Below are 27,320 nucleotides of genomic sequence, written 5' to 3' on the forward strand. Positions count from 1 at the left end.
TAAATATCTCCATACAAACTGTTTCCAAAGGCATAATGAGAAAATTTATCACAATATTGAGAAAGAAGGTTGGAAAATTGATGAAGGTAACTGACTGTTCTCTAGGTCCCAAAATTAAGACAACAGTTTAGCTACAATCCTGCTTCTGTTTGTGTTTTGTCTGTGTGCATGAAAGTTACACATTTCTATTTGAGACTGATTTCTTGAAAGTAATCCACTGATAGATCATAGCACTGTTTTCTACAAATTCGAAAAGGTCACACCCGCACCTCATTACGTGCAATTATCAATTAATTCCTTCTAACAAACTGAAAGCATCGTAACATCTGCAACAATGGGATCACAGCATGCAGCCCACACTCAACATAAAGAAATGAACATATCCAGAGTTGTTGTTGTTGTTGTGGTCTTCAGTCCTGAGACTGGTTTGATGCAGCTCTCCATGCACAGTAAAGCTGCATGCCCTCGGGAAAAATTACGGCTGTAGTTTCCCCTTGCTTTCAGCCGTTCGCAGTACCAGCACAGCAAGGCCGTTTTGGTTATTGTTACAAGACCAGATCAGTCAATCATCCAGACTGTTGCCCTTGCAACTACTGAAAAGGCTGCTGCCCCTCTTCAGGAACCACACGTTTGTCTGGCCTCTCAACAGATACCCCTCCGTTGTGGTTGCACCTACGGTACGGCTATCTGTATCGCTGAGGCACGCAAGCCTCCCCACCAACGGCAAGGTCCATGGTTCATGGGGGGGGAGTTAACAGGATAGTAATGGGAATTTCCACAGCAAAATTGCTGTGTACATATTAAGATTGCTTTGTTAAGCTGCATTATCCCCAGTTCACTTTGATACAGTTATAAATTTAATTTAAAAATCGATCTCAGTGTAACTATTGGCAGAAACTATGTCTGGTAATTTTATGAACTGCATTATTGAAATCAATTTTTTTTTCAGAATACAGTGTGCACATAAAAGAGAATAGCAACACAAATGATGAACCATTAGAAGTCAGGCAAAATTCATAAGTTTTTCATGCAATATCAAAGGAAAAAAACTCACCAAGCACATCTTTCAATCCCATTATCTGGCCCAGGAGGACCCCAACATTAAGTCCTATAGGACAAAGCACTCCCATAGCTCCACGGATAGCTACAGGTGCTATTTCTGTGAGATACATAGGCACTGTGGTCGTTGTAAGACCTGAAAGAGGGGAAAAAAATAAATGTGTACTACACACGAAATAGATTTTACCACTAAATTACCTCTATTAATGTAAACATTTAACTCACCAGAGGAAAGCCCTACAATCAGTCTAGCAGCTATGAGCATTTCAACAGATTTAGCATAACGAGAACAGACGAACAAAACTGCTGCAACAAGTCCTTGGCCATTATTGATCACCACTGCAGCTTTCCTGGAAAAATCCACGACAGAATAAGTGCCACACTCCATTAACTTCACTAATCCATAAAATAGAAAGTGTCTTCTTCCAAACGATCCAACCCCAATTCATAAGCAAGAACTCATAGGTTATATTTTAAAAATTAGGGTTGTATGTTGGGGGACACTTAAGCTTTTAACACTAGGGGCTATGCTGATAATAGCCTAAAAAGTGATGTACAGTAGCGGAAAGAATTATAAAAGGAGAATGACAAATTATGGGGTTACAAGGATAGTATACAAATGCAACAGAACAGGAAACTGATCAGAGTAACAAGAAAGCCAACACTGGAAAAAAAAGAAAAAAGCCAACACTGGAGGGGAAAAAAAACCACCACTTTACCTGCCCCATCGATCAGCCACCCAACCGCCCGTCAAAGACCCGGTCATGCCACCCACCAGAAAGACCGAAACAATGACAGACCAGAGTGTGTTCATTTCAGATGTAGACATCTGGATTCCGTAAGTCTCCATTACTGACTCGTTGCAGAACTGTTTGATAATCTGAAAAAGATAAAGAAAACATTGTAACACAAAATCTTTAAATTACATTTTCTCGTTCTCATTGCGAACCCTTTGACTTACGTGAGCTGGAGTATTCATAACGCCTATGTTGTACCCAACAGGAATGCAGGAACCCACAGCAGTAATAATTCCAACAAAGACGAGCAATGGTGTCCATCCCTGCTGCTGCTGTGAACACAGTACGTGACAGTAAAACAAAAGGTAAATCACGCTTTCACGATTATTTGTTAACACTACCGTTCACACACTAGTTAGTTAACAAGAGCAACAAATTATTTCGCTAGCACTGTACCAGAAACGGCTCTTCTGCCTCAATTAAAAGACGTTTATCAACGAATATGTTCTGGCATTGCCGTATTTTTGTTAGGTACGGTATATAACAAAGGTTCAAGGGACTTAGAGGAATGTAAACTTTCAGAATTCAGTACAGCTGCAGGTAATACGAAATTATGATACAAAATGTAGCATGACTTCTATAAATGACAATGTAAATCAAATTTTACAAACGAATGCCGAGGAAAACTGCAGCAGATTTATTTGCACAAGCTTACCCCTTTCGAGCTATTATCTTCTGCAACCAGAATGGGTTGTCTGGATTCGACATCCTTATGGTCCACAGACCCTCCGATGTTCAATGCTTTCAATGACCCTTTCACCAGATCCTTCGCGCGATCCAGCGACATGTTGCTGCTGTAAAACGCTGTGCTCGGCATGGTTGCTGTTTTTACCCTATATGCCGCAGCCGAAATCCACCTCAAACCTGACTGCTGAAACTCTCTTCCAGATGTTCGTGACTACAAAACAGCAGCAGACAAGAGGTGTTTCTTTAATCTCAGCAAACCATGATAAAAATTTCCAAGTCTCTCCACCAAACGACGGAAAGACCACAGCAACTCCCCCACCGAGAGAAAGTCTACGACTGAGCACGCTGCAGCTGGTGCGCGCGTATAAACCGCTCTTGGCGGCGCAGCGGTCGATTTCCAGCTTCGCCGCCATTGGTTGTTACAGTGCTGCGTCGGTGCCTCTCGACCAATAGGAATCAGTCTTCCGAGCCGCTGTTCAATATGATGACAGAGCACGTCGATGAAAATGGAACGTCGACTCTTAGCGTCTTGTGTAAATATTATGGTGTATAATTTAACTACTTACAGGAAAAGTGTCGTAATAAAAGTGATGAAAATTCTGTTAATAATAGATTACCGTAAAGAGCGGATATTTGACCCCTGCAGGAGTAAATTTGCTCCACCTTTGAAAAAATATTCAATACCGCATAGAAACCTACTAGCTTAGCGCCCGCTGCTTCGCTCGCCTACACTGTATGGCTTGTTGAGATTTTTGTTTTTTTGTTTTATTTAATCGAATTCTGATATTTTTCACCAATTGCAGCACGTGTTAAGCTTTTCAAGCAAATTGAGCCCATATAAGCACGAACGGTACTTCTGACCAAAAAGCGTTTCTGGTAGCTGGAGTCCAAAGATATTGTTAATCATGCCTTTTGCGTTCTTATGGAGATATTTCCATAGCAACTTTCATCCTCTAAAAAATATCTATTTATATCTAACTGAGAAGTGAAATACCAATTGTCATAGACATAGCCTTAAAAAATCCTTTAGTGGTTCTTTAAATATTTATTTTCAAAAAAACTTTCACCCACTATTTCACCCCTTTAGTCGATGAATTTCAAAATTGCTGAAACACGTACATTTTTTTTCTGACTAAGAATCAAAACACCAGTTTTCGTAGTTCTCGTTACAAAATTGCCTCAATAGCAACATACTTTCAACAAGTCTTTCACCTCCTTAGGAGTGGAATTTCAGACAGTTCCTTCTTAAACGAGGTCTACAATATAAGAACCACACCATCTCCAAACTTCAAATTTCTGTTCTTAGCAGTTTGGACAGTCTGAACCTATTTCACTCCCTTAGGGGATGTATTTCCAAAAACAATGAAACAAGTATTTTTTCATCTCTAACCGAGAAGCCAAACAGCAGTTTTCAAAGATTTGGCTTTAAAAATGCTTTCGCAATGAAATATTTTCATAAAACGTTTCGCCCCCTATTTCATCCTCTTAGAGGGTGAATTTGCAAAAACAGTGACATGTGTTTTTTTATTTTTAACGGATAATTCAAATGCAAATATTCATAGATTTAGCTTCAAAATTGCTTGCACGATGAAATCTTTCCGTAATAAGTAACCCATCCCAGATGATGCTTTGCTCCAGTTTTTAAAACATTATAAAATTTCAAAAAAGAAGGCTGTATACATGGAAGAAGCCTGGAGATACTGACAGGTTTCAGATAGATTATCTAATGGTAAGACAGAGATTTAGGAACCAGGTTTTAAAATGTAAGACATTTCCAGCGGCAGATGTGGACTTTGACCACAATCTATTGGTTATGACCTATAGATTAAAACTGAAGAAACTGCAAAAAGGTGGGAATTTAAGGAGATGGGACCTGGATAAACTGAAAGAACCAGAGGTTATACAGAGTTTCAGGGAGAGCATAAGGGAACAATTGACAGGAATGGGGGAAAGAAATACAGTAGAAGAAGAATGGGTAGCTTTGAGGGATGAAGTAGTGAAGGCAGCAGAGGATCAAGTAGGTAAAAAGACGAGGGCTAGTAGAAATCCTTAGGTAACAGAAGATATTTTGAATTTAATTGATGAAAGGAGAAAATATAAAAATGCAATAAATGAAGCAGGCAAAAAGGAATACAAACGCCTCAAAAATGAGATCGACAGGAAGTGCAAAATGGCTAAGCAGGGATGGCTAGAGTACAAATGTAAGGATGTCGAGGCAGATCTCACTAGGGGTAAGATAGATACTGCCTACAGGAATATAAAAGAGACCTTTAGAGACAAGAGAACCACTTGCATGAATATCAAGAGCTCAGATGGAAACCCAGTTCTAAGCAAAGAAGGGAAAGCAGAAAGGTGGAACGAGTATATAGAAGGTAGAAGGGCGATGTACTTGAGGACAATATTATGGAAATGGAGGAGGATGTAGATGAAGATGAAATGGGAGATATGATGCTGCGTGAAGAGTTTGACAGAGCACTGAAAGACCTGAGTCGAAACAAGGCCCCCGGAGTAGACAACATTCCATTGGAACTACTGACGGCCTTGGGAGAGCCAGTCCTGGCACAACTCTACCATCTGGTGAGCAGGATGTATGAAACAGGCGAAATACCCTCAGGCTTCAAGTAGAATATAATAATTCCAATCCCAAAGAAAGCAGGCGTTGACAGATGTGAAAATTATCGAACTATCAGTTTAATAAGTCACAGCTGCAAAATACTAAGGCGAATTCTTTACAGAAGAGTAGAAAAACTAGTAGAAGCCGACCTCGGGGAAGATCAGTTTGGATTCCGTAGAAATGTTGGAACACGTGAGGCAATACTGACCCTACGACTCATCTTAGAAGATAGATTAAGGAAGGGCAAACCTACGTTTCTAGCATTTGTAGACTTAGAGAAAGCTTTTGACAATGTTGACTGGAACAATCTCTTTCAAATTCTGAAGGTGGCAGGGGTCAAATACAGGGAGCGAAAGGCTATTTACAATTTGTACGGAAACCAGATGGCAGTTATAAGCGTCGAGGGGCATGAAAGGGAAGCAGTGGTTGGGAAGGGAGTGAGACAGGGCTGTAGCCTGTCCCCAATGTTATTCAATCTGTATACTGAGCAAGCAGTGAAGGAAACAAAAGAAAAATTCGGAGTAGAAATTAAAATCCATGGAGAAGAAATAAAAACTTTGAGGTTCGCCGATGACGTTGTAATTCTGTCAGAGACAGCAAAGGACTTGGAAGAGCAGTTGAACGGAATGGATAGTGTTTTGAAGGGGGATGTAGGATGAGCATCGACAAAGGCAAAACAAGGATAATGGAGTGTAGTCGAATTAAGTCCGGTGATGCTGAGGGAATTAGATTAGGAAATGAGACACTTAAAGTAGTAAAGGAGTTTTGCTACTTGGGGAGCAAAATAACTGATGATGGTCGAAGTAGAGAGGATATTAAATGTAGACTTGCAATGGCAAGGAAAGCGTTTCTGAAGAAGAGAAATTTGTTAACATCGAGTATAGATTTAAGTGTCAGGAAGTCATTTCTGAAAGTATTTGTATGGAGTGTAGCCATGTATGGAAGTGAAACATGGACGATAAATAGTTTGGACAAAAAGAGAATAGAAGCTTTTGAAATGTGGTGCTACAGAATAATGCTGAAGATTAGATGGGTAGATCACATAACTAATGAGGAAGTATTGAATAGGATTGGGGAGAAGAGAAGTTTGTGGCACAACTTGACTAGAAGAAGGGATCGGTTGGTAGAACACGTTCTGAGGCATCAAGGGATCACCAATTTAGTATTGGAGGGCAGCGTGGATTTTAAAAATCGTAGAGGGAGACCATGAGATGAATACACTAAGCAGATTAAGAAGGATGTAGGTTGCGGTAGGTACTGGGAGATGAAGAGGCTTGTACAGGATAGAGTAGCATGGAGAGCTGCATCAAACCAGTCTCAGGACTGAACACCACAACAACATCTTTGATGTCTTCTACTTCCGTAGCGGTTGAATTTCCAAAACCAGTGAACACGATTTTTTTAATTTCTGACTGAGAAGTCAAAGTTAAATTTTCATAGATTTAGATTGAAAATGCTTTCATAATAAAATATTGTCATAAAAAGTCTCACCCCAATTTCACCCACTTAGGGAGTTTCAAAAACCACTGAAACACGTATTATTTTATTTGTAAACGAGAAGTCAAGTACCAATGTTCATACACGTAGCTTTAAAAATACTTTAGAAGTTATTTAATAATGATATATTTTCAAAAAAGCTTTCACCCACTATTTCATCCCCATAGGGTTAAATTTCCGAAAACGCTGGGACACGTATTTCTTAGTTTCTGACGGAGAAACCAAATACCAATTTTCGTGGATCTAGTTTCAAAATTGCCTTAATTGCGACATTTTTCAATAAATCCTGCATCCTCTATTTCGAAAATTCCCTTCTGATACAACGCCTACAGAATAAGATCCACACATCCAGATTCCAAGATTCTGTTCTTAGCGGTTTCGACTGGGCGATGAGTGAGTCAGTGAGTCAGTATATTGTCTTTTATATGCAGAGAAGATTCTAATAAAGATTTGCTAACAGTTTCGATTGATCATTTCTAACGGTTCACAGTTTCTATTAGCTTATATACAATAAGTTTACTTAGGACACCTCTTCTGAAAGACGAAAACCGAATTTCGAACACCGTTTTTCGCTGTTGTGTTTACATGTTAAGGTCTGAAGCGGATTTACTACCACAGTTAAACATGGCGCCTGAAAAACAGCTGTTACAGTTTCTTAACCAGTCAGCACAATAACGATTTCTGTTCATTGAGACGAGGTGTGCACAGCTTCAGTCTAATATTTTTACTTATCCTTCGCAGTACAAAAAGCGACTCTGTCCATATTAGGCAAAAAAATTTAAAAACAAGACGAAACCTGACAGGCCAAGCACGTTTCAAAACCGGCTGCGTTCACGTGGGAGCGAAACTCGATTGCGGAATTCCAATACCAGCAACTAGAAGCCCATTTCCAGAATTGGTCTTCAAGTGTTTACATGACCATCCAGAAGCAGTATTAGGAAATCGGTTTACGAAATCCGGTTTTGGAAACCCCATAGAAACGGGGTGATGTTTGAACTATTATGCCATTAGCCATCTGGACATCTTCTGTTCCAAATGTTTACTACCGTATTTTTGACATTTTTTATCAAAAAAGTGGTATTTTGCTAACAGAAAACTACTTGAACAAAAGGCAAATAATATTCATTTATATCTAGAAATTAATTATTGTCTTTATTTCTCACTATACGATCGAAATCACTTGTAAAAGTGACTTTCTGGGAAAACTGGAGAAACTTTGCGCCACTGACAAAGTGGATTAAAATAGCTCCACAGTATTTTCATTACTTGACTTTAGAACTGACTCGGCTTGGGATGAATATTATTACGCTGTAAATGAGTAGGCCTACTCCTAAGAGATTAATGTTGTTATAGTACGGCACGAGGGTAAACGAAGCTAGGACATCGTCGATATGCAGATTACTGGTGCAGCATCAAAAATCTGAAAGAAAGCCCGGAATCCATAAAAAATGGAACACTTGCTTGAAATATCACAAAACGCTTCTAGCTGCGCAGAGTGGCCGCGCGGTTTGAGGCGCCATGTCAGGGATTGCGCGGTCCCTCCCACCGGAGGTTCGAGTCCTCCGCCGGGCGCACGTGTGTGTGTGTGTGTGTGTGTGTGTGTGTGTGTGTGTGTGTGTGTGTGTATGTGTTAGTGTGTAAGTCTAGGGACCGATGACCTCAGCAGTTTGGTCGCTTAGGACTTCACACCCATTTGAACATTTGAAAACGCTTCTAAATCAATGCCAGATACTAGTAAACAATGTAAGAAGAAAAATCTAGACAGTGCTTGATTATTCTAGCGATGAGGACCTATTAGAAGAACAAATTCTTGGCAAAAGTTCAGACGAAGATTACAGAACAAACCAGCTGGTAGTGTCAGCAACATCTACAGAGAATGAAGAGGCCCTGTCAAAACCAAAGGAAAAACTGAAAACAATCAGCAAGCAGATTGGTATGTTTGTGGTTTTACAATATGAAAATAAACATTACTCTGGTATAATTGAAAGTACACTCCTGGAAATTGAAATAAGAACACCGTGAATTCATTGTCCCAGGAAGGGGAAACTTTATTGACACATTCCTGGGGTCAGATACATCACATGATCACACTGACAGAACCACAGGCACATAGACACAGGCAACAGAGCATGCACAATGTCGGCACTAGTACAGTGTATATCCACCTTTCGCAGCAATGCAGGCTGCTATTCTCCCATGGAGACGATCGTAGAGATGCTGGATGTAGTCCTGTGGAATGGCTTGCCATGCCATTTCCACCTGGCGCCTCAGTTGGACCAGCGTTCGTGCTGGACGTGCAGACCGCGTGAGACGACGCTTCATCCAGTCCCAAACATGCTCAATGGGGGACAGATCCGGAGATCTTGCTGGCCAGGGTAGTTGACTTACACCTTCTAGAGCACGTTGGGTGGCACGGGATACATGCGGACGTGCATTGTCCTGTTGGAACAGCAAGTTCCCTTGCCGGTCTAGGAATGGTAGAACGATGGGTTCGATGACGGTTTGGATGTACCGTGCACTATTCAGTGTCCCCTCGACGATTACCAGTGGTGTACGGCCAGTGTAGGAGATCGCTCCCCACACCATGATGCCGGGTGTTGGCCCTGTGTGCCTCGGTCGTATGCAGTCCTGATTGTGGCGCTCACCTGCACGGCGCCAAACACGCATACGACCATCATTGGCACCAAGGCAGAAGCGACTCTCATCGCTGAAGACGACACGTCTCCATTCGTCCCTCCATTCACGCCTGTCGCGACACCACTGGAGGCGGGCTGCACGATGTTGGGGCGTGAGCGGAAGACGGCCTAACGGTGTGCGGGACCGTAGCCCAGCTTCATGGAGACGGTTGCGAATGGTCCTCGCCGATACCCCAGGAGCAACAGTGTCCCTAATTTGCTGGGAAGTGGCGGTGCGGTCCCCTACGGCACTGCGTAGGATCCTACGGTCTTGGCGTGCATCCGTGCGTCGCTGCGGTCCGGTCCCAGGTTGACGGGCACCTGCACCTTCCGCCGACCACTGGCGACAACATCGATGTACTGTGGAGACCTCACGCCCCACGTGTTGAGCAATTCGGCGGTACGTCCACCCGGCCTCCCGCATGCCCACTATACGCCCTCGCTCAAAGTCCGTCAACTGCACATACGGTTCACGTCCACGCTGTCGCGGCATGCTACCAGTGTTAAAGACTGCGATGGAGCTCCGTATGCCACGGCAAATTGGCTGACACTGCCGGCGGCGGTGCACAAATGCTGCGCAGCTAGCGCCATTCGACGGCCAACACCGCGGTTCCTGGTGTGTCCGCTGTGCCGTGCGTGTGATCATTGCTTGTACAGCCCTCTCGCAGTATCTGGAGCAAGTATGGTGGGTCTGACACACCGGTGTCAATGTGTTCTTTTTTCCATTTCCAGGAGTGTATTAACGAAGATAGTACAACCGTAAATAACACATCATTGATAACTGAAAACAGCATGTAAATAAATACTGTATATCTAAACTCCTCAGAACGATTAAGCGAAAGAAGGATTTTCTTAGTGACATAGCTGGTCGATGGCGATGAATTTGTGCAAAATATTTCCCTGGTGCAGTCACTGGTTGTTTCAAATGGCTCTGAGCACTATGGGACTAAACATCTGAGGTCATTAGTCCCTTAGAACTTAGAACTACTAACTAACCTAAGGACATCACACACATCCATGCCCGAGGCAGAAATCGAACCTGCGACCGTAGCGGTCGCGCGGTTCCGAACTGAAGCGCCTAGAGCCGCTCGGCCACTTCGCCCGGCCGGTGTAGTCACTGACATTTTGATACACAGACATACGTAATGAAACGTAGGCCTTTTCTTCGATAGCAAAACAAAACTAAAAAGTGTTCATTTTTGTTCCTCTGTTAGTTTCTCAAATAAAAATTCAGTGCAGCAAATTTTTTTTATTAGTTTTGTCCCTTTAATACAAAAAATTACATAAATGTGTGTTTAGTATGGACCTATAAGAATACGTAACAGATTTTAAAGAAGGTAACATTGGTCCAAGCTACTATTCCATCTTAAAAATACGTTTATATGAAACGGAGCAAAGTATCACACTCCAGGGGTTACTTTGCTCCAACATTTAAAACGTTATAAAATTCCAAAAATAAACCTTTGATGTCTTGCATGATTTCACGTGGTTTTAGAAGTTTACCTCATTTTCGAAAGTCAATTTTCAATACTACATTGCTAAGAAACAGAGACAGTCTTATCACAGGTAATGAAGGACGATCTGAAACACGATATATGCGCAATAAAAGTGGAGTGGTACACTATGTGATCAAAAGTATCCGGACACCCCCAAAAACATACGTTTTTCATATTAGACGTATGATGCTCCCACCCACTACAAGTACTCCATAGCAGTGAGCACAGATGTCATTAGACATCGTTAGAGAGCAGAATGGGGCGCTAAGCAGAACTCGCGGACTTCGAACATGGTCAGGTGATTGGGTGTCACTTGAGTCACACGTCTGTACGCGATATTTCCACACTCATAAACATCCCTAGTCCACTGTTTCCGATGTGATAGTGAAGTGGAAACGTGAAGGGACACATGCAGCACAAAGCGTACAGGCCGACCACGTCTGTTGACTGACAGAGACGGCCAACAGTTGAAGAAGGTCGTAAAGTGTAATAGGCAGACATCTATCCAGACCATCACACGGGAATTCCAAACTGCATCAGGATCCACTGCAAGTGCTGTGACAGTTAGGCGGGAGGTGAGAAAGCTTGGATTTCATGGTCTAGCAGCTGCTCATAAGCCCCACATCACACCGATAAATGCCAAATGACGCCTCACCTGGTGTATGGAGCGTAAACACTGGGAGATTGAACAGTGCAAAAACGTTTGAAACACGTATGTAACGCAGCAGCGATGGCGAGGCATTGTAGCATCTGTGACCAGAGAGTATGCGCTTGACCGCGCGAGTGTTGCGAGCGGTTCTCAGTGTGTTAGTAGTCTGTCGTTGGGAGTCTGTCAGGTCAGTCGTTGCGAGTCTGTAGCTCTGTCTAGTTGAGAGCAGAACTCAGTCTGTAGTCGTCATGCAGAGCGGTCGGTCAGTAGTAGCAGCCCAGTGCGGTTGTGTGATGTAGGCGGTCGGCAACACTGGTCAAGATGAGGAATAAGGTATACTGTTAATTAATATAATCATTATATAATGAAAAATTTTATTTATTGTAATTATTCTCCAACAAGTCTCCCAATAATAATAATTTTTATTTCAAAAGCATTTTTTTCAAAAATTTAATTTTTTATTGAACTGAAGATCTCGTTGCACTTCCCATTTCATTCCACTTCTTTTGAAGAAAAATTTCACTAGAATCACAAAAAAAAGAGAATATTATTATTTGCAATGCAGTTCCTCCAAGCGGTGCGCAACAACAAGAGCAGATATGTGACATCCATTTATTCTGAGGTAAGACTTTAATTCTGATTGTTTTACACAGGGCCAAAGACCGATATTTCGGTTTAATTGTATTTTCTTGTCACTGAACGGACTTTAAATTTTGTGAAGAATTTATATTTGAGTCAGATTGCGAATTTCACATTTTTGTTGCCATTGTCAGTACATTTCATTGTGGGCAGGTTACGCATAGAGCAATGTCCATCAGCATTTCTAATTAGTATCGTCCTTTTTCTTTCAAATCTTTGTGCGGAGGTTACACTTGGCTCCCATTTCTATTAAGTATTGCTTTATTTTCTTTTAAAATTGCGGTGGGGAGGTTACACTTGGCGACACCCAGTCCAGGATCGTATTTCGTTGAGAGTCTTTTGAGCGACAGTCAGATATCTGCTCTTATTTGCTTAGATAATTAGGATTTGGCGCAACGCTTTTAATAATATTGTGACTTTCTTTCTACAGGTCAACGGCAATTTGCTGCTTTGTTGTATTTGTGTGTTGCTTTTGCATTGTGCTTATTTGTTTTGTGAAAAATTTTGACTATTGTAAAAATGCCGCGAAAGACTGTGAATAGTGTATCGCGAAGTATTGTGAATGAAATTACCGACTTAAAACAACGTGACCGATAGTAATTGTGATACGCAACGTAATGATGACAATCCTGCGTTCACTGACAATCAGTGCATTCCAACCACTAATGATGACTTTCACCTTAATGATGAACAAACGAACTCAATTGTCTCGTCTGTTAACTTGACGACAATTGATGACGCAGAATGCTCTATGGTAATGAGCGCTGCAGAGCTTAACACACCCGATTTGGAAAATTCAAGTAACGTACAGGCAAATTTGTCTAAAGAAAGTGATCAGGATACACAAAGTACGACGGATTTATTTAATTCCGGAACAGTGTCTGACAATGTACATCCGACTGATAAACGTTTTTGTAAATTACAGAATGACCAAATGGTCACACAAAACGCGACAATTGTAGATACACCATCAAACAGTAGTGAGAATAAAGTAGGTAATGTTACTTTGGAACAATTTATGACAATAATGCTACAGTCTAAGAACAAAAATGACGAAAATTTCAAACAACTTAGGGAACAGAACAGACAGCTTAGTGAACAAATTAGAGACGTTGCCGCGCAGTGCCATGACACTAAGGAACAGTTGCGCGTGGAAATTGAGGCTTGTTCACGAAAAAATAGCGAAGAAATAAAGTCTGTTGCACAAGAATTAAGGGAAATGCAAACAGCCGCAACAGAAACACTCAGAGACGAAATTAGCGGAGTCGCTAAACAATGCTCTGAAAGAGCTGCACAATTACGGGACGAGTTTAAAGCAATGACGGTAGAACTTTCGCGCACTATGGACGCAAAGATAGACGCGAAATTCGAACAACAGAACACTCAGATGAACGAGCGCTTTAATCAGCACATACAGAACAGTGATACGCGTTTCCGCAGATTTATTCAGGATCAAAACAAAGTAAAACGACAAGTCATGGAAACAATCACTGCACAAAGACAAGAGGACAAACGTAAAATATTCGCGAAAGCGAAGACGTATGTAGACAATAATATTACTACAGTGTCCGACAAAATTAATACCATAGAACAATTGAACGCGGAATTACGGGATGAAATTTCTGACCTTAAATCAAAAACAGATACACAAACAGTAAATATTCAAACAGTGACAGATAGATTCGAACAATTAGATCTAACACAGGATTGTGATGTTATCAAAGGTGATGTTAAAAAACTGAGCGAAACTACGCGCAAGTTGCAAAAACAGATTAATGCGTCTGATTCTAAAACCGATGATCAGGTTAAAATACTGACTGAAAAATGTGATGAATTGGCCAGTCGTATTGATGTTATCGAAAATACTAATGACAATAAATCAGACGATACTGCACCGGTTTCTTTTATCCAAACACCTGAATTTCAAAATTTACAGCAGACAATTAATGAAATCGATTCATCTAACAACACGTTACGTAGGAAGTTATCAAATTTACAACAAGAAGTAACAGAGATGAAAAACATTTCAGTTAATAACATGCCACAACAGACGCCACTTTATGAACATCTGTCAGACTCACGCAGCGCGTATCATGTGAGCAATTTACAGAGACTACGCGACTTAAAATCCGAAAAGCCACGCGACTTAAAATCTGAAAAGCTACGCAACTTGAAATCCGAAATGACACAGACGAACAGATTCACACAAAAACCTGAATGTGTTATCAAACTGAGTGACGAGAACGTAGATTTCGAGCAATTTGCATTTGTAAGAAAATGTAAGGAATTTAATAATGACAGCGTACAGGTATACGATTTGCACTGTATACGACAATTTATCTTTGTACATTCACCGCTATTACCTGTAATGCAAAAGCTAGCTTTGAACCAGATGCGACAATTTATTTTTGTATTTTCATCAGCATTGCCCGTAATAAGGAAACTTGAATTAACATGGATACAACTATTTACTTTTGGAATTTTTCCGCTATTGCTTGCAACGCAAAAGCTAAAATTTATTTGCAGTGCGTAAATGACCTCAGGGGATTCATTACGCTTTAATGAATATGTGCCGTAGCGAGCATAGGGCCCCGAGCTGTAGTAGTGCTGTTTCATCTTTAGTTTTCTGCACTGCTGCCTTCTCTTCTACTATCCTTTATATCTATCAAAACTGCTCTTTAACTATTGCTCTACCTAGTATTAAGAAACTAGTAATGAAAACCCGATGTGACAAACTTTTACCGGATGTGACAATTTTCAGTAGGCACTCCAGAACCAGCGTAATTTTAATAACGGATAAAATCGTAATCATCAGTATGTGTAAAATTAACAGCAAACGCATTTTTTGGTAACAATAGACGTTTTTCACCACAATAGCATGAAAGTCAACCGCTTAGCATACGTAACCAACAATGCAGTCTACAAGGTCAACCAAACTTTAATGTTTCGCCGCGTGCACGTATAGTCCTAGCTCCAACAAATAGTAACGCATGGCAGCAAAGAAATAACTACGTACAGACAACACACAATTTCAACTCGTATCGCAATGCACCGTATAGGAATGACTATCACGACAGACGTAAAAAATAATTATGAGCACAATTTTCAGCGTACATTCAATAACAGTCGATCTTATGAGCAGCAACAACATCAGCAACAACAAATAATCATGAATGAAACAGACAATAGGTGTCATCCATAGCGTAACACGTCAGTAAGAAATAACAGAACAGTTCGTATAGTGGATATGCCACAGCATCCTCCCGTAAATAACAGGACGTACGATAGATTTTAACCAGATACAGCACAAATTGCATATTACAGTAACGCAAACATTACTTTTGACACGCAGAATTTTGTTCACGAAAATGTTATTAATTTTGAACACAATACTTCCGACAGAACTTAAGGACAGAATTACGACGTACGTAGACGATATTCTTATCGCAGAAGCTAACTGGTATGAACACAATCTGATTCTTGAACAACTGCTGCAAACTTTTCATGCACAAGGACTTACAGTTAACCTCAGTAAATCGCATTTTGGCAAAACTTCCATAAAATTTCTTGGACACGTAATTTCAGCAGAAGGCATTGCGCCTGATCCAGAAAAACTTCAGGCTCTACGTGACATTAGTGTTCCTACGACGAAGAAGCAATTACGCAGTTTTTTGGGCTTAATTAACTTTTTTCGTAAATTTATTCATCACTCTGCTTTAGACACACCCAGATTATGTCAATTAACAGGTAAAAACAGTATTTGGTCTTGGGATAAGCAAGCACACTCTGAATTCATGAACCTGAAACATGCTCTGTTGAATGCTCCACTGTTATCGCACCCCGATCTTACTAGAAATTTTTCCATTGCTACCGACAGTTCCAACACCGCTTTAGGCGTACATATTTTCCAGGAAATAGAAGAAGATGGTTCAACAGTTATTAAAAACATCGCATTTGCAAGCCGCATTTTGTCACCTGCTGAGCGAAATTATTCTGTTACAGAACTTGAAACATTATGTGTTGTATGGGCTTTCACGAGATTTAGGCATTTTCTTTATGGCAGACACACCACCGTTTACACTGACCATAGAGCCATACAATTTTTGCTTTCAGCCAAATTCACTCACGATAGATTAAGTAGATGGAAGCTGTATTTACAGGAATTTAATTTTACGATTGTTCACATTCCCGGCACACAAAATGTTATAGCAGACGCACTATCGCGTTCTCTCAGCAACAATCAGCAAGACGTAGCAACCCACTTCTGCAAAGCAAATTTCAGTGTCATGTACATTCAGCAAGTTGCATTTGAAAACTTTATTTCATCGTCATTACAGGACATAGCACAAGAACAAAACAAAGACAATGTCTGGAAAGAAATTAAACACCTTTGGCTAGATAAGAATAATGTTACGATTAGGAACCATTACACTGTGCGCAATGACATTCTGTTTCGCCGCTCTCATCCTGATAGCAACAATTGGTTATTATGCATTCCTGACGAACTGGTTAACAAACTAATTTGGTACACTCATTTAAGTTACGCACATTACGGAGCACGAAAATGTTTTCTTATACTGAGACAGAACTGTTATTTTGCCAACATGGAGAAACGTATACGACGAGTTTTAGCGTCTTGTAAAATTTGCCAGAAAGCTAAATCAGACACCACTTCACATATTCCTCCATTATATCCCATTATACCTGTTAAGTTAAGACACATGGCCGCAGTAGATATTTTTGGTCCGATTCCGAGAACTAACAGAGGTTTTTGCTACATTTTTGTCGCTGTTGAGCTCACTTCAAAATTTGTTACTTTCACTCCGTTACGCAAAGCTACTGCTAAAACTGTTTCAAATGCATTTATAAAACATTTTCTATCTCATGTAGGGCATGTAATGAAAGTAATTTCCGACAATGGATCACAATTTCGTAGTAGTGTATGGACACGCATGTTACGAGCTAGAAACATTTCTCCGATTTATATATCCAAGTACCACGCTTCTTCGAACCCCTGTGAAAGATTAATGAAAGAAATTGGTAAACTGTGCCGAATATACTGCCACAAAAGACATATTGATTGGGATACACACATACTCTCATTCCAAGATGTAATTAATTCCATTCCAAATGAATCCACTATGCTATCTCCGACTGTTATACTGAAAAACGTTGAACCACCGAACAAAATTAAAGAATTAATAGAATTTCCCAAAAGTCGTCGCCTACGACACCACGAAATAATTGACATTGCGCTGAACAACCTCAAACGTGCCGCAGAGCGCCGGAGAAGACAGCAAAAACAGGTTTGTACACGCCGCGATTTTCACGTTGGACAGAAGATACTAGTACGTACACACTATTTATCCAGCAAATTAAAAGGTAAGTGCAGTAAATTTGAACTTCTATACACAGGTCCATATCGGATTCGCAGTATCCCTCACCCCAATGTTGTACACGTCGAAACTTTGAGAACCAGAAAATCGAAAGGCAATCACCATATATCAAACATTAAACCGTTTATTGAGTGAAACCACTGTATGATTCAACACACTATGATGCCATTTACTAATGCAATTATTTCACGTGACTAATTACTGATGATTATCGTATTTTTTTTTTTTTGGCAAGTGCCCGGCAAGGTAAGGTTAGCAGGTCGCTTTTCTTGTCGTTACACATCAGACCGTGCACATTTTCCATTTTTTGTGTATGTGACTGTTCTCCAGTTTTGTTTGTATGGACTATGAAATAGTTAAGATATAACACACACCAGTCGACTTTGACATTTTTTTTGCCTTATGACATCTCAACATCGTGACTGTTTCACATTTTTTTTGCTACTGCATTGTATTATTCTGTGTACATTTTTGCATCTGAACACTGTCAACGTCTTTAACATATTACGTTTTCTGTCATGCTATGCTGTATGGTTAATTGTGTCACTATAAACCAGTCATTATTTAGTGGGTATATGATTTAAATGCAAGACATTAATCTTTGTTCATCAATTTCAGAAAGAAATGACGCATGTAAGAAATCAATCCAACAGAAATGGGAATTTCACCTACGGAATAAACGAAAGGAGATGCAATAACTTTATGAGGAAGAGTAAATGGATCAGGATTAACAAACATTAACAAGAATATACTATACTCATCATAGAATAGCAGTCTTAACTAATTTTTTCTTTCAGAATACAAGGTGATTGATGCAGGCTGTCAGACTGAACTACACATCTTAGTTTTAGTGATGAAATATGCTAGAGATAAGGAATAGTTATGTAATGAGTAATGAAGTGATTTTTTTGCAGATGATAATGAATACTGATGAATAATGATGAAGGATATGGTATTATGAATAATGAAGTTTTTCTTTACAGGTGATGATAATGGTGAAGTTATGATGATATGGATAATGAAGTTTTTTTTCTTTACAGATGAGGATAATGTTGAAGTTATGTATTTATGCTACGTAGTTATTTAAGTATTTGTTGCAGTTTGCTTTGACAGCAGGTGTTACATTGCATAGTAGGATGACTGAAAGTTTTGGAAAGGACAGCTATGGAACACATTTTTATACACACTTCACTGCCTGTTAATTCGAAGTTCACTACTTTTCAGCATAGTGTGCGTTTCTTCTTTCAGGTCAATAATCCATTTTGTATTTTTTCCAGGAGAAGCTTTTCATGATACTTACTAAACCTGTTAGTTATTATACCTGTTCTAGTACTTGCATTTTTATATTTTTTACCCATTTGTGTTTATCATTTATAAATGTGATCACATGTACTGCCTTGTTACATAATCTTGCTACAGCTGACTCATGACGAATGACGTTACCTGTCCTCATTTGCAGCAATAGGTCAAAAGCAAAAAGTATTATGCCTCAGCAATTAATTATCGATCCCAACGCAATGCATTGCTACCAAAAACATGTATTACCAGTCCCACATAATGTCACTAGTTTATGATAATTCTGAATAATACTGATCAACTCTGAATAGCATGTCACTTGATTAATGACCTCTTAATGAGACTATATTCAAAATGATGCTTTGTCACTAGCTAACAACTGCCACTGTTTATTGTAATGTTACCACTTATAATGCCTGTGATTATTAATGATTTGACTGTAATTAACTGATTTTTAATAATGACTTCGTAATAATCTGAATAATACTGAATGATGATTTTATTCAATACTTGCTGGCCACTGAGTGCCAATAATTAATGTCACTCCACGAATTGTTATTAATTATGCCATTGATTAGCTCTTGTTTCCAATGTTGATACTTTGTAATTTGAAATGAATGTGACTGTTTAATAATGCTTTGTAATTAGGAGAAGGCTAATAATTCTTAATATATTGGAATTTCAAATGATTAATTAACGATGCCATACTTTGTTGTTGGAAATGAATGTGACTGTTTCATAATGCTTTGTAATTAGGAAAAGACTAATGATTCTTAATAGATTGGAATGACACATAATTAATTAACTATGGTACTGTTTAATAATGCTTTGTAATTAATTAAGGCTAATAATTCTTACTATATTGAAATGACAAATGATCAATTAATTAACTGTAATTAGACAAATGATTAATTAACGACAAATGATTCATTAACGGTAATTAGACAAATGATTAATTAACTGTAATTAGACAAATGATTAATTAACGACAAATGATTAATTAACTGTAATTATGCAAAGGCTAATGATTATTGGAATGACAAATGATTAATTAACTGTAATTAGGAGAAGGTTAATGATTCTTAATTATACTCTGTAACTGAAAAGAATGCGATTATTTCATAATGCTTTGTAACCAGGAAAAGAAGGCTACTGATTCTATGTAAAACAATTAATGAACATTTTTCTGTAATACTACATACTTGGTACAGAAATGTTCAATAACTGGGCTATGAATGCCACAAACTACTAATTAAGTCTGTAATTGTCAATATTATGTGACTTGATGTCCTTCACCTCATAAGCTGACTACCCTGAATTACTGCAATGTCCAATTGTCCTGTTTATCCCAGTGATCATGGAGCACTATATTTGGTTTTGCACTAATTCTACGTTGGTGTGCCTTGTAAGAGTGTGGTGTTGACACGACATGCTGTCCACCACCATGAGCGATGAAGACATTATTATGGTCCCACTGTTTGGTGTACGTAATGTACTGCCAAAATGAAAACATGGAACATTACTACGACAGTTCAGTGTCTTGGCTACACTGATAAATTCTGATGGGAAAAGATCTTCAAGTTGTGTCACTTGGTGTTGTACTTCTGTGGAAAGATATGGACTTTCAGAGCAGCTGTGTGCAATCTAAAGTGCTACAACCATGATGCAATCCTTCCCTTTCCTATCCTGATTCTTGTCACATAAAGAAAAAAATTTTTTGGTAACATCATTTATGTTCATAGGTTATACATTTTTCGATTCGCTGAACTCCAATGCGAGTACACTTATGTCACTTGTCAACATAATATTTTTTGCCAGTCTGTTTATTTGTTCTGAATATGCTAAAGAATTTTTTTTCAGTGCCTGTGCACTTTATTATCTGTCAAATAATTTGTATATACTTTTCTGATTTGCTACTATGTTTTGTACTCACATTTTGTCTTTGTCTGATATATTTTGTACTTAGTGCGTGTGCACAACATATACTTTATGTACTACATCTAATTATTCTTGCCAGTCTGTTTATTTGTTCTGAATATGCTAAAGAATTTTTTCAGTGCCTGTGCACTTTATTATCTGTCAAATAATTTGTATATACTTTTCTGATTTGCTACTATGTTTTGTACTCACATTTTGTCTTTGTCTGATATATTTTGTACTTAGTGCGTGTGCACAACATTTACTTTATGTACTACATCTAATTATTCTTGCCAGTCTGTTTATTTGTTCTGCATATGCTAAAGAATTTTTTCAGTGCCTGTGCACTTTATCTGTCAAAAAATTTGTACATATTTTTTTTCTGATTTGCTACTATGTTTAGTATTCACATTTTGTCTTTGTCTGATATATTTTGTACTTAGTGCGTGTGCACAACATTTAAATATTCTGTAAGTTGTAGAATTTTGTTAGTTAAAGAAAAATTTTGCCGCGCTTGGCAAGTCCAAATGACTCACCATCGCTGCCAAATTTTTGCCCCCCCAGTGGAGGGTTATGAAACACGTATGTAACGCAGCAGCGATGGCGAGGCATTGTAGCATCTGTGACCAGAGAGTATGCGCTTGACCGCGCGAGTGTTGCGAGCGGTTCTCAGTGTGTTAGTAGTCTGTCGTTGGGAGTCTGTCAGGTCAGTCGTTGCGAGTCTGTAGCTCTGTCTAGTTGAGAGCAGAACTCAGTCTGTAGTCGTCATGCAGAGCGGTCGGTCAGTAGTAGCAGCCCAGTGCGGTTGTGTGATGTAGGCGGTCGGCAACACTGGTCAAGATGAGGAATAAGGTATACTGTTAATTAATATAATCATTATATAATGAAAAATTTTATTTATTGTAATTATTCTCCAACAAGTCTCCCAATAATAATAATTTTTATTTCAAAAGCATTTTTTTCAAAAATTTAATTTTTTATTGAACTGAAGATCTCGTTGCACTTCCCACTTCATTCCACTTCTTTTGAAGAAAAATTTCACTAGAATCACAAAAAAAAGAGAATATTATTATTTGCAATGCAGTTCCTCCAAGCGGTGCGCAACAACAAGAGCAGATATGTGACATCCATTTATTCTGAGGTAAGACTTTAATTCTGATTGTTTTACACAGGGCCAAAGACCGATATTTCGGTTTAATTGTATTTTCTTGTCACTGAACGGACTTTAAATTTTGTGAAGAATTTATATTTGAGTCAGATTGCGAATTTCACGTTTTTGTTGCCATTGTCAGTACATTTCATTGTGGGCAGGTTACGCATAGAGCAATGTCCATCAGCATTTCTAATTAGTATCGTCCTTTTCTTTTAAAATTTTTGTGGAGAGGTTACACGTTGTGTAGCCATCCAATGGCAGGGTGTGGGTATGGCGAATGCACCGTGAACGTCATCTGCCAGCGTGTGTAGTGCCAATAGTAAAATTCGGAGGCAGTGGTATTGTGGTGTGGTCGGGTTTTTCATGGAACGGGCTTGCATCCCTTGTTGTTTTGCGTGGCACTATCATAGCACAGGCCTACATGAGTGTTTTAAGCACCTTTTTGCTTCTCACTGTTGAAGAGTAATTCAGGGATGACGATTGCATCTTTCAACACGACCAAACACCTGTTCATAATGCACGGCCTGTGGCGGAGTGGTTACACGACAGTAACATCCCTGTAATGGGCTGGCCTGCACAGAGTCCTGATGTGTGTCCTCTAGAACACCTTTGGGATGTTTTGGAACGCCGACTTCGTGCCAGGCTTCAGCGACCGACATCGATACCTCTCCTCAGTGCAGCACTCCGTGAAGAATGGGCTGCCATTCCCCAAGAAACCTTCCTGCACCTGATTGAACCTAGGTCTGCGAGAATGGAAGGTGTCATCAAGTCTAAGGGTGGGCCAACACCATGTTGAATTCCAGCATTACCGATGGAGGGCGCCACGAACTTGTAAGTCTTTTCAGTCGGGTGTCCGAATACTTTTGAACACATAGTGTATGTTTGTAACGATAAATGGTACAGATTTCACGACATTGGAAAGCAGGATAACTGACACAAATAAGGTCCATGTTCGACACATGTCAGGCTCCCAACATAAATGTCGATATCAGATTCTCAGTAAGGAACATGCCCTCCTAGGGCACTAATGCACATTTTGCATCTATTACTAATGTTGGCTACCAATCAGTTGAGGAGTCCTTCGGGGATATTCTCCCACTCATCTCCCAAAGTGGTTTTCAGTTCTTGAACGTTCGAGGAGGGAGTGTCCGTTAAGAAACACGACCGTCAAGAACGTCTCACGCATGAGCTACAGGGTTTAGGTCCAGGGAGTATGTAGGACATTCCATACGCTCAGTGTCCTCACTTTCCAACATGTCCGACACCTTAGCAGTCCTGTATGGACAGGCGTTGTCATCCATAAATAGGCGGACACGATCCAGAATAATGTCGCTACAATAGCGCTGTGCTGTGCCGGTTCCTCGCACAAAGATATGCAGAGGTGTTCGGCCACTGTGCATAATGCCTGACCACACCTTAATGCCTAGACCACATCGATGGTTAGCGCGGCTACCCCTGTCGGAGGTTCGAGTCCTCCATCGAGCATGGGCGTACACCGTACTGCATGAATTGTCGGGAGCGTAAACAGCGCTCGTGCACAGCCTTCGAAGCATTTACTATTTCCCACCCTGTAGATTTCCCTTCACTATTATTGGCCGGGTGTTCCTTTGCAATTGTCGGTTGTTCCTTAGCCTAAGTTAGACGAAGTAGTGTGTAAGCCTAGGTACCTATGACCTCAGCAGTTTGGTCCCATAGGAACTTACCACAGATTTCCAAAAAATTCCATATACAGGGTGTTTCAAAAATGACCGGTATATTTGAAACGGCAATAAAAACTAAACGAGCAGCGATAGAAATACACCGTTTGTTGCAATATGCTTGGGACAACAGTACATTTTCAGGCGGACAAACTTTCGAAATTACAGTAGTTACAATTTTCAACAACAGATGGCGCTGCAAGTGATGTGAAAGATATAGAAGACAATGCAGTCTGTGGGTGCGCCATTCTGTACGTCGTCTTTCTGCTGTAAGCATGTGCTGTTCACAACGTGCAAGTGTGCTGTAGACAACATGGTTTATTCCTTAGAACAGAGGATTTTTCTGGTGTTGGAATTCCACCGCCTAGAACACAGTGTTGTTGCAACAAGACGAAGTTTTCATCGGAGGTTTAATGTAACCAAAGGACCGAAAAGCGATACAATAAAGGATCTGTTTGAAAAATTTCAACGGACTGGGAACGTGACGGATGAACGTGCTGGAAAGGTAGGGCGACCGCGTACGGCAACCACAGAGGGCAACGCGCAGCTAGTGCAGCAGGTGATCCAACAGCGGCCTCGGGTTTCCGTTTGCCATGTTGCAGCTGCGGTCCAAATGACACCAACGTCCACGTATCGCCTCATGCGCCAGAGTTTACACCTCTATCCGTACAAAATTCAAACGCGGCAACCCCTCAGCGCCGCTACCATTGCTGCACGAGAGACATTCGCTAACGATATAGTGCACAGGATTGATGACGGCGATATGCATGTGGGCAGCATTTGGTTTACTGACAAAGCTTATTTTTATCTGGACGGCTTCGTCAATAAACAGAACTGGCGCATATGGGGAACCGAAAAGCCCCATGTTGCAGTCCCATCGTCCCTGCATCCTCAAAAAGTACTGGTCTGGGCCGCCATTTCTTCCAAAGGAATCATTGGCCCATTTTTCAGATCCGAAACGATTACTGCATCACGCTATCTGGACATTCTTCGTGAATTTGTGGCGGTACAAACTGCCTTAGACGACACTGCGAACACCTCGTGGTTTATGCAAGATGGTGCCCGGCCACATCGCACGGCCGACGTCTTCAATTTCCTGAATGAATATTTCGATGATCGTGTGATTGCTTTGGGCTATCCGAAACATACAGGAGGCGGCGTGGATTGGCCTCCCTATTCGCCAGACATGAACCCCTGTGACTTCTTTCTGTGGGGACACTTGAAAGACCAGGTGTACCGCCAGAATCCAGAAACAATTGAACAGCTGAAGCAGTACATCTCATCTACATGTGAAGCCATTCCGTCAGACACGTTGTCAAAGGTTTCGGGTAATTTCATTCAGAGACTACGCCATATTATTGCTACGCATGGTGGATATGTGGGAAATATCGTACTATAGAGTTTCCCAGACCGCAGCGTCATCTGTTGTTGACAATTGTAACTACTGTAATTTCGGAAGTTTGTCTGCCTGAAAATGTACTGTTGTCCCAAGCATATTGCAACAAACGGTGTATTTCTATCGCTGCTCGTTTAGTTTGTATTGCCGTTTCAAACATACCGGTCATTTTTGAAACACCCTGTAGATGGCGTTCATCAACATTCTATGGTGTGTAACACGTTCGCACCCATTTGACACTAACTGATGGCCAGAATCACTTGCCACAGTGTAGCGCGATTCGCCGGAAAATGTCGCTCTGGAACACTGTGCTAACCCCAACCAACATGCTCCCTACACCAAAGAACTCTTTCTTGACGGTGGCGTGGTTGAAGTGGAATCCATTTAAAAGGCTTCCGAGCATACAAACCACCCTGATTTCATCGCCGCAAAATCATGCTGGCAGAGACACGTGTACCCATTGCGGTTGCAAAATCTGGTTGCAGAGAGATGTCTATTCTTTTGCGCCACTAGAGCTACATATCGATCCTCTTCCCGTATGGTGGTCCATCTACGACCGCTGGCTCACACTGTTGCATAGCACTTCCACCTTCAGCGGCCTTCTTTAATCGCGAGATGATCCTTTTGGACACACCCATTACTGTGTCCACAGCAGTGACACTTTGACCGGCTTCGAGCCATCAGACTGCTCGTCCACGATCGTAATAACTCAAATGAAGTGTTGCAGACATGTTGTCAAACCACAGGAAATTGTCGCACTATTCGATTCCACAATAACCATCGTCAAACACCGTACTGCATGAATTGTCGGAAGCGTAAAGAGCGCTCGTGCACAGCCTTCGATGCATTTAATGCTTCCCACCCTGTAGATAATTTAAGGAGGTGGGACATGGATAAACTGACTAAACCAGAGGTTGTACAGAGTTTCAGGGAGAGCATAAGGGAACAATTGACAGGAATGGGGGAAAGAAATACAGTAGAAGAATTAAGTCTGGTGATGCTGAGGGAATTAGATTAGGAAATCAGACACTTAAAGTAGTAAGGGAGTTTTGTTATTTGGGGAGCAAAATAACTCAAGGTGGTCGAAGTAGAGACGACATAAAATGTAGACTGGCAATGACAAGGAAAGCGTTTCTGAAGAAGAAAAATTTGTTAACATCCAGTATAGATTTAAGTCTCAGGAAGTCGTTTCTGAAAGTATTTGTATGGAGTGTAGCCATGTATGGAAATGAAACATGGACATTAAATAGTTTGGACAAGAAGAGAATAGAAGCTTTCGAAATGTGGTGCTACAGAAGAATGCTGAAGATTAGATGGGTAGATCACATAACTAATGAGGAGGTGTTGAATAGGATTGGGGAGAAGAGAAGTTTGTGGCACAACTTGAGTAGAAGAAGGGATCGGTTGGTAGGGCATATTCTGAGGCATCAAGGGATCGCCAGTTTAGTATTGGAGGGCAGCGTGGAGGGTAAAAATCGTAGAGGGAGACCAAGAGATGAATACACTAAGCAGATTCAGAAGGATGTAGGTTGCAGTAAGTGCTGGGAGATGAAGAAGCTTGCACAGGATAGAGTAGCATGGAGAACTGCATCAAACCAGTCTCAGGACTGAAGACCACAACAACAACCCTGTAGATTTCGCTTCACTATTATTGGCCGGGTGTTCCGTTGCAATTGTCGGTTGTTCCGTAGCATCTGGTCCCTTACCAAGTGTCCGTTGTTCTTTACGAATAAAGCAGGGATACTTTGCTTCACTTTTCGGCAGTTTTTCAAACAAATTCATGGAATACATAGTTGGAGTCACGAACGATGGCGGTCAAGTTTAGACTTGTTCTGCTCGCCTACGTCACACATCCTCCGACAGCCAATGAGGGTCCAGTAGTGTTCCGAGCGTTCTGCTCTGAATGCCATACCTAATGCGAGAACTAAAAGTTGCCGCAGCGAGGCGTTTAGTGAATTTTTGTTCCATTTGTTGCGAACTGTCATCGCTGATGTTGGTGATATCCGCATATGGAAGCGAGAGGCCTAATTTGCAACCGAGCGAGGTGGCGCAGTGGTTAGACACTGGACTCGCATTCGGGAGGACGACGGTTCAATCCCGCGTCCGGCCATCCTGATTTAGGTTTTCCGTGATTTCCCTAAATCACTCCAGGCAAATGCCGGGATGGTTCCTCTGAAAGGGCACGGCCGACTTCCTTCCCCGTCCTTCCCTAATCCGATGAGACCGATGACCACGCTGTCTGGTCTCCTTCCCCAAACCAACCAACCTAATTTGCAGGATATACGCTTTCTCCAAGCGGAAGGCACGCGCATGCGCGTACCGCAACTGTCGCTTTGAATCGTCAACAAAGCA

At 40.7% G+C, this 27,320-nt stretch overlaps 1 protein-coding gene across 4 annotated transcripts in view; it reads right to left on the reverse strand.

Annotated features, from left to right (window-relative positions):
* Positions 1-27,320, reverse strand: part of LOC126473525 (solute carrier family 2, facilitated glucose transporter member 1-like) — a 72,638-nt gene that overhangs the window by 12,473 nt on the left and 32,845 nt on the right. Inside the window, exons 1-5 of one of the 4 annotated variants that reach the window (XM_050100630.1) lie at positions 2,512-2,888; positions 2,021-2,125; positions 1,779-1,939; positions 1,285-1,409; positions 1,055-1,195 (exon numbers count right to left, since the gene is read on the reverse strand). In XM_050100630.1, the coding sequence (XP_049956587.1) occupies positions 1,055-1,195; positions 1,285-1,409; positions 1,779-1,939; positions 2,021-2,125; positions 2,512-2,673 (694 nt within the window). In that variant the 5' untranslated portion in view covers positions 2,674-2,888. Of the gene's footprint in view, positions 1-1,054; positions 1,196-1,284; positions 1,410-1,778; positions 1,940-2,020; positions 2,132-2,511; positions 2,889-27,320 lie in introns of those variants that run through there. The other 3 variants (XM_050100629.1, XM_050100628.1, XM_050100631.1) reach the window with 3 other exon arrangements.

The sequence above is a fragment of the Schistocerca serialis genome, chromosome 4, assembly GCF_023864345.2.
Source record: "Schistocerca serialis cubense isolate TAMUIC-IGC-003099 chromosome 4, iqSchSeri2.2, whole genome shotgun sequence".
Taxonomy (NCBI): Eukaryota; Metazoa; Arthropoda; class Insecta; order Orthoptera; family Acrididae; genus Schistocerca; species Schistocerca serialis.